Source organism: Mesitornis unicolor, unplaced genomic scaffold (assembly GCF_000695765.1).
Source record: "Mesitornis unicolor isolate BGI_N332 unplaced genomic scaffold, ASM69576v1 scaffold46714, whole genome shotgun sequence".
NCBI lineage: Eukaryota > Metazoa > Chordata > Aves > Mesitornithiformes > Mesitornithidae > Mesitornis > Mesitornis unicolor.
This window is the reverse complement of record NW_010180311.1, coordinates 3,057-11,719: the sequence shown is the minus strand read 5'-3', so window position 1 is coordinate 11,719 and position 8,663 is coordinate 3,057. Positions and strand designations below refer to the sequence as shown.

The window sequence follows — 8,663 nt, the reverse complement described above, 5'->3', positions numbered from 1 at the left end:
GTAGGGAAATTGGTAAGCCATTGTGGCAATAACAGCTCAACAAAACTGTTTGTTTCAAAGCTTTTATTCTATGTTCTGCAAAAAAAACCCAACAAAACAAAAAAAGAAAACAAAAAAATTGCTGTTAAGTGTGACAGTGACTGACTTTGTGCTGAAATTTCAGCTATTTAAGATGAACATTGTATATTATCTTGTAAATTAATGTTTAAAGTAGTTTTGTTATTATAGAAAAGTGTTGATTGACGGGTTGCTTATAGCACTTTAAATTATTCTAGAAATGGAATAAAAGCCAAATGGGTTGGCTCAAGTAGATGTAGTTGTATATTATTTCAAAATATTTACATCTCTGGAAAGTTTTAAAACCTTATTTGAAGACAGCTTACTGCTATGGTAATGAGAAAGGGCAGATGTTTCATCTATAATATCCTAATGCTAAATATGAATAGAAATACAGGGCTTTGTTTCCTGTCTCTATGTATAGCTCTTTATCCTTATTAGAACTTAGTACAATGTGTAGACTAAATGTTTACAAAATAAGGAACTGTAAATAAATTGAAATGGCTTTTCTCCCCTTTGGTCTTCCACAGCAGTATTATTGTCTTTGTGGAGTTAAGACTGATTATTACAACAACAAAATCCTGTAACGGATTTTAAGTACTATAAGGTCACAGTGATGTATAGCAAATAAATCTAAATATATGTAAAAATAAACTTGAGTTGGAGTTTTTTTAGGAATTTGAGTTTTCTTAGAAGCCCAAATGATGATTATTGATGTTCATTTAATAACTTTACTGAATATATAGGATACACTTTCATATCCTTTTGGGGGTTGGTTGGTTGGTTGGTTTGTTTTGAAAGCCCAGTGGGAAGTGGTGAGAGTGAAATATGCTGTTTTCAGCCATTTTCAAGAAAAAAAAAATGTATCTCAAATTATCCTTGCTGACAAAACCCATTAATTCAAGTGCTTAGTCTCTATCCTAAGCTCATATTGCAAATAAAGCCGATGTTAGATTTTAAATGTTACTGTGAAGAATTTTATAAAAAATCATGACTTGAAGAGCAGAACATAGAGAAGTGCAGAAGATCTTCAGTAGCTGAATGAGTATTGGACCAGCCTTGGAAAGGCACACAGGTGAAAAAGTAGAAAACGAGAAGTGTATGGTAAGCAGTGCAGTAGCAGTCACACTTGTGTAAATACTAAATTAGTTAAGGAACAGAAAGTCCTTAGAGTTAAATTATAAATGACTGTGGTAACAGTGACGTGAGCAGCTGTGCAAAGAATCTACAGAGAATAATGCATTTCTGTTAATGAAAGACCATGGATTTTGTCAACCAAAGGTGTAGTCCACTTCTGTATTACACATTTAAAAGATTTTATAGATGAGATCAAAGGCACTGTCTTGATGTAACTCCTGCCTTCTCAACGTGAGTTTTCTGCAGAATAATTACTTTCCATCTTTCCTGGCAAGGCTGGCTTCTGTGATTATAAAAGCTTGATGTTTGACATGTGCTGAAGGCATTATGGGCTACATCTTGAAAGAGTTTGGTGCCAGAAGACAGTGTCTCAGCATACAAGCACTCAGATGCATTCATTGACTAATTTGATGTTTTGCTGAGATGCCTGGGATTCTTACCATGTCATTTTTCAGCTCTAGATCCTATTTATGCAAGTAACTGCTTTTGTATGTTCTGCAGAAGAACACTCGTGTATGGCCTGTGCTTGAATCCTCCTGCTCACCTGTATGTACTACATCAGATGCGGTTGTTTGGGTTTTTTTTCACAGGAGTTGTCATGTCTGCATAAAATCGTCTTTGAAGGAGTAGTAGAAACATTTACTACTCACTCAATTTCAAAAAAAAATCTTGATCTGGATACTCCCCAGTATTCCTCATTTAGGACTTGAATTTTAAATCTCTCTTTTCTGTTCTTTCTGGGTAAATGAAGATGTCATCAGGGTGTTTTACTGCTGTCATAGCAATAGGGAGCTCAGTTAAGGGAACAAAACTCTACTCTCTCTCCCATTATGAGTATTTGTTACTGCTGTGTGAAATAGAGCCACGCTGTGGTACTGGGGCAGAGAGAGAGGGTCCAGTGAAGTGAATGGTGAACACTTATTCTTACTGTGGTATGTACAGACCAAACTGGCCCCCCGCCCTGTCTCATTGCATTATCACCAATGTCAGGTCTGCTTAAGCTCTACTTTCTGCTGTCCTGCTTATCTGACAAGCTTTGTAATCCTTGTTAAGTTCCTGTTGTAGTAGTTACGCTGCCAATAGCTCACATGCTGTTGAACACTGAGCTACTTCCACTTGCCCTGTGGTGGAAGGAGCAACTTCAGCAGAGGTGTTGGTGTGGTGCTATATATACACAGCAGCTACAGTAGCTGTGGCAGCAGAGCTTGACAATAGTTGTTCTGTGATCAGTGGTGGTTAAGCATCTCATCACAGATACTGTACTTTCTAGTACAGCTAGTTTTATTTCAGTAACCTTCCCTTGTTTTAAAAATGAGCTGTAATACTGTACCCCGACTATGCAGAAACCTTTTAAAGAAGGAATTGCTGCCATGGAGGAGGCTGCTGATTTCCAGGGTGTGGAATACACGTCCAGTGAAAGATCCACTTGCTTCCAGCCACTGCAGCAACTGCTGTAAGACCTGAAAAAATACTAAGGTATGAAAGACAAAATTATTTCTTCTGACACAGATTCCATGCTGTCACTTAAATGTGAACGCTACAGCCAAAATATGGAAAATGTATCTTTCAATTCCTACATAAGAAGCGAGGAGTTTTTTCAACAGCAAGGAACTCTGCTTTCCTAGCAAACTATACAACCCTTGCAAGAGCAACACAGACAGGAAAATGAGGGAGATCTGTTACTTATCAGAAGGAAACCTGTTTCAAATAAAACATTTGGGGGTGAATGCAGTATTTAATAAAATAATGCATGACTGTAAGCTACCATGAGAGTAACTGAGGGTTGCTCACTCTGTCTGAAAGGCTTTACTTTTGAAACAAGTTAGAAATAATAGGAACACAAGTCTTAAATAGAGTCTACAGACTGCTTTAATAAAGCAGTTTCTGACCTTTATCACCTTACTACTTAGAACTTAAATATAATATTTAAATTTGGCAGAGGTCACACTAATTTCATTGTAATGGAACAGTTACAATATAGTAGGTGAGTTAGACTGGGTAGTTCATGGAGTACTTTTGTTCAGTTTTTTAATGAATTCAGATTCATTTTCACCTACTTTGCATGGATAAACTTGTCACACATCTTCATGTAAAAAGATGTTATAAAATATTTAAACTACATTAAACACTTCCATACATCATAAATTATATCAGTATTTAATATTTCTCTTACATGAAGATTAAATACTTTTCACAGTTTAGAAGGTTTTGCATGGTATTGCCTACTCAAAGGTAAATGATGGAGGGCAGTATGAGGCTGGTCATATCACATGTGTGGTTTTCTTATCCAATTGGAAATAAAATATGGAAAAATGAAAAATTTGTTGTTGCATGAAGTTTCTAACATTGCATTGGGATGACTGAATGGGAAGCTTAAGTTATCTGCACTGAGTTTTAGATTTATGATATATAGTAGTAATTACATTGTTACACAGCTGATCTAAGGAATTAAAGGCAAGGAGAGATTTGAAGAGGACTTATGAGCCTGAAGGGTAGGTTGTTTTTTCCCCTCAAATGTCAATTGATCTAATGTTACCTTTCTCTAAAAACATAATCTCATTTTTATCCTGTATGGTAAATATAAATGCACATAGGTCTGGGAGATCCAATATGCAAGAAGACATCAGCTACATGAAATGTTGGAATTGATGCCATAAAGTGCCACTGCTCTGTTCTGTTGCTGAATGTGTCTGTAAAAAAATTACCAAAGTTCAGTTCTCTGCTACATTCCATAAAGGAGAAAACGGGAAGGTTCCCTATCTCGTCTGTTGCTGAACTACAGTTCAGCTGGGAAGTTCACCCTGCAGCTTAGTGTGTCCTTGCCTCTCTTGCCCCCAGTATTGCTGTATGTGTTATGTGAGACTGGTGAAGCATAGTCTTGTGTACAGTGACTTCTGGTGCGCATACAGGAGCCTGCAGAAAGTCAGATGTCAATGGTCTGTTGCTTGCAAATGTTTAAGTAGATTAAACTGGGTCAGGAACAGTTGTTACATCCAGGGTAAATGCTTAAATTGCCCTAATGAACCAGGAGAAAGATGGCTGCATTCAAGAAGGCCAGCAGTTTATTCAGTCCAAGTCGGGTGTCTGCTTCCCTGCATCATATGGGGTAAGAGCAGTAAAATGCCAGAGCTAAAGCTGCTTGTGATCCATCAGCCCAGCTTTCTCTGTCAGCACGCATGGAGCAAGGCAGAGGTGGCTCTCATGTGAATGAAAATTCTTGGCAACAATTGCTGCCTTTCTTTTGTATAACAACTTCATTAGAAGCAGTGCTCAGCAAGTAGAAGAGACACTCAAACTTCTATGTTCTATCAAACAGGTTGGAACAAGTAGAAAAACTTAACTTACTCTCCAGTTTTTACAGGCTACTTTGGTGACTTATGTCCTAAGCCAGGAACGTTTGTTTGAGTCCTACTCCAGCAGTACATGTATTGGTTGTATTCCAGATCTTTCCCTGAAGGTGAAGTAGTAGATGGCATAGACTTCATATCAAAGCACAAGCTCTTGTTAAATGCTGTAAACTTTCCTAATATTGAACTGAACCACATGGTGGTATGCTATAGTTTGAGTGGTTTGGTACAAAAGTCTATCGCTCCTGCTGCCCTGGGTCACAGAGTGAAAGCAGAGGTGTGTGGTTCCTCATACAATGATGAGGTGCTCTCGGGCTTTAAGTCACACAGGACCATAACACTGAAGAAAACATCTGTGGGGAACTGTATGTCTGCTGTGGTGGGATGTGGGTTCTCATGAGCAGAAATACGTAAAGTCACTAAACACGTCTTTAGTGTGTGTTCTAGTGCAGGTATTTTTTTTTTATAAGGGCTGTTTCATTTCCATGTACTTTGAAATCTTGTTCTGGTGCTTTGGACAGTCGAACCTGTGCAAGGAAATATTTAGCTGCCTCTGAAGAGGAGGATGTACTGATATTTTGAAACAACTTAATGATGTTTTACTTCACAGAATATGCACACGTTTTTCTTCCTTAGTGTGTAGGAGGAATAACTCAAGAAATAATCAATTGAGAGTTTTATTTATAGTTTATGTATTCCTTTGACAACCAAATTTCCTCAAGACAATTTAGATAGCTGTAAAAGTCATTACATAAAGATATAAAGAATAAGGTAAGAACATGCAGGTAAATAGTATGATATGTAAGTATTACACTAAGAGGTCAGTTTTGCAGGTCAGCTTGAGTAGTCTCATCTCAAGAAAATGTTGTTAAATAAGTTCCACTGAATCCATCTTATAATTATTTTTTTTTCTTTCTTAGATTCACAAGATATACCTGTACCTAAAATATCAATTATTTACATAGACTTTACATAGACTTACAATAGACATAATTCTTGTATCACTAACTTATAAATTATTTATTTGTTCATTGGAGCTTCAAACTGGAGTACCTGTACTCTCATAATAAGATAGCAATACTTGTTTTTTCACAGAGACGAGATGTTCATACGCGGTTTCTTCTGTAAGAAGATATTTGCTCTTTCAGTTTGAAAGAATCTTATATGGGAAAAACACTTCTTTTTCGTTGTGCAGATTACCTGCCCATTTGTCTTGCTCTGAAACAAATGCTTTTCACCTGAAGTACATTTTTACCAGGATAGATATTTTTACAGTAGTAGTTTAGAGAAACAGTGATCTGTATAATCCTGTAAATATTTTAGACTTTACAGAGGTCTCAGATTATGCATAATACAAACAATTTTAAGATGTGGAAGTATTAGTTCGTTACCATTTACTCCTCTTCATGATCACCTATACTGAAATACAGTATTTCAATGACATCAAAATGGTTCAGATGGCAAATGCTGCAAAATTTGGCCAGTGTTTCTGTGTAATGGAAAACACCATCTTCCTTAAAGTCAGTTGATTTTAATTATGAACTCCTTTTCAGATGTGACTCTTCTCACAGAGGTACATTTCAGTGGAAGATGCTGATTATAGTCACTTCTTTGCTGTACACAACAGTGCAAGTACCTGACTGGTTTTTTATGTTACACGTTATTTTCCCCTGTATTTCTAAGGACTTTATTTACACGGATAATCAGATGATGCATTGCACAACATTGCATAGGAGGTATTTTCTATGTGGCTATCTATTCAAAACTTTTTTCTGCATTACGTTCTATTGGGTGCTTTCTCTCCAACATCCCTAGCTCTAAATGTGAAACTATCTACTAAATTAGTTATATAAATACATTATTTATAAAAAGTGTTTTGTTTTAGTTTGTATGTGTTATGTAAAAGAAAGCTGTGTCAATAGTTGCCACAAGATAATACTGCAGTAGTATTTGTGTATCTTGCGTGCAAAGGAAAAGACTATGATCTATGTTCAAATAAAACATGTTTTACATACATTTAAATAAATTAGGAGATATGTGCACAAGATCACTTTCACAGATCAAAAACTTGGTCTGAGTTTATAATGTTATTCAACTTCTAGTCTGACATGTTTTATATTCCTGATATCCCTGGTTAAATAGTTGGGAAGATCTTGGATGTGGGAACAAGTAAAAATGGGAATTCATTTGTACCTATCTATGTTGCCATAGGTTCTTATAATCAGCTTATATCCAATTACAGATTTTTTTCTCTGTAGTAATTAACTGAAGTGTCCTGCATGCCCTCCTGGCACAGAGAAAAATGCATTTGGATGCTTGCGTTATCATGCAGTAGTCATAAAACTACATATTTAGAAAAATGCTCAATGTCTTTTCTGTGCAGTGGAGGGGAATCTTTTATTCAAAATGTGCAAATGCCAATAGCAAGGAAGAAATGGAGAGAGGTTTTCCAAACCAAGTTGTTCTGGTTGTAGCATGCTTATTTTAATAAAGTAATTAAGACATTATCATCCCTTCCTTGCCATAGCATTTCTCCCTCAAAGTCCACCAGCCCGTGTTTCCTGGCTCTCATGAGAATCCCGACAACCTTGTCTGAAATACGAACATATCTGTCGAAGAGTTCCCCGAAGGTGACTTGGATCTTGCCATTGGGCCGTGGTTTGGCCATGGATTCGATGATGAAGCACATGTCCCTGACCTCCCGGTGGATGTGGGCCTCGGCTCTCTTGGCTCTTTCGGCAGTCTTGGTTCCTTCCTTTGGATGGCCATAGCCTTCATCTCCTTTGTGCAGACGGGTGGACATGGCCAGCTCATGGTCAAATTCCTCGCTGAAGGGATTCAGCTTCTGCGTTATGATGTGCTGGTCGGCCCATTCTTGCCATCTGTCCTTCAGGCTGTTAACGGGGCTGTATTTCCTCTGGGCTTTGGTGCGAGCTTCTTCGCTAAACCTGCTTGCGCTGAAAGAAACAAAAAGGGTATTTAAGCTTTGCATTACATCCTTTAATTGCACAGGTTTGCTACTGACCTCTTCTATTAGCTTGGTTACTGTGTTTTCCCGGACGAGATGCTCACCACCGGGTGGCATGAGTTCACTACTTCTGAACTGATTCCCTAGGGGCTTTTAGTCCATGCTCCAGTTTGCATTCAAAAGCAAACTGCCTGATTACAACTACCACCCTCCAGCCTAGATTTCAGCCTATTTTGACAGACTTTTGCTCAGAATGACTGTATGGGAGCGAAAGAGGGTATTACTGATTACCTGCACTTTCGATACCCTGGTCAGTCACGCAGTTCCCTCTGTCTGCCTGCTTGAACTCTGCCTGCCCTGATGCTACAGATGACAAGAACTGTATGGGCTGGGCGCTCAGCTATTCTTGGCTGAAAAACAGAGGGCAGTGTCTAGAAAAATCTGTCCCCTGTAATAGATATTGGTGTTTAAAACAACAAAAAGCTAACAGACTGCAGTAGCTCTGCCTATGCTTATAGATTTGAAGAATGGTTCTGAACAAGAAGTAAAAAATTTGTATTCCCGCTGGCAGAGTAAAAGCCTGAAAGCAAGTGAAGGCTATTGAGATCTGTGTCAAGGTCAAAGAATGAGGAAAGACTATCAGAGGACGTACTGATTTTTTTTTTTTTTTAAATGTGTGCACAGCAACATCTTATTGCTGGATGGCCACAGGCGGACACCATTGATACTCTTTTCTCCAGTGGCCAATCTTGCGTGTTGTGGGGAAGCTATAGATATCCTGAGCTGGTCTTTGTGCTGTCCACATCCTGCTGTCACTGTGTCTGTACGCAGCTCGACTGGGGAGTTTGATGTGCTTGTCGCTGTGCCAGAGTAGTTTGTTTTCTAATATTTTTTTCTCCCCAGAAGGCTGCTCTGAAACCTCCCCAGTAATGCCAGCTGACTACTAACAGTAACACTGGAGAGTAAAAATGCAGTTAACAAAACAGCACAGAAGACTGCAAACCTGCAGAAAATTTTGTTTCCCTGCTGTTTGGCCATTCCTCTGTTTTTTACTAAGCCTGCTGAAAGAGAGAACAGGACTGACAGAGACCAGTTCAGGTCTGTGCACCAGAAGGATGTCACTGCTAGGCTGCACTATAGTGCCAGAGAGCGAG

At 38.3% G+C, this 8,663-nt stretch overlaps 1 protein-coding gene across 1 annotated transcript; it reads right to left on the bottom strand.

Moving 5' to 3' along the window:
- Positions 1 to 7,020: 7,020 nt before the first annotated feature.
- Positions 7,021 to 7,626, bottom strand: LOC104539510 (actin-binding Rho-activating protein-like). Its single transcript, XM_010183058.1, has one exon. It carries the CDS (start codon positions 7,624 to 7,626, stop codon positions 7,021 to 7,023), a length of 606 nt encoding a protein of 201 aa, XP_010181360.1.
- Positions 7,627 to 8,663: the final 1,037 nt, after the last annotated feature.

Coding starts and splice junctions, on each gene's coding strand:
- LOC104539510 (XM_010183058.1), bottom strand. CDS start 7,626: ATGCCACCCGGTGGTGAGCATCTCGTCCGGGAAAACACAGTAACCAAG.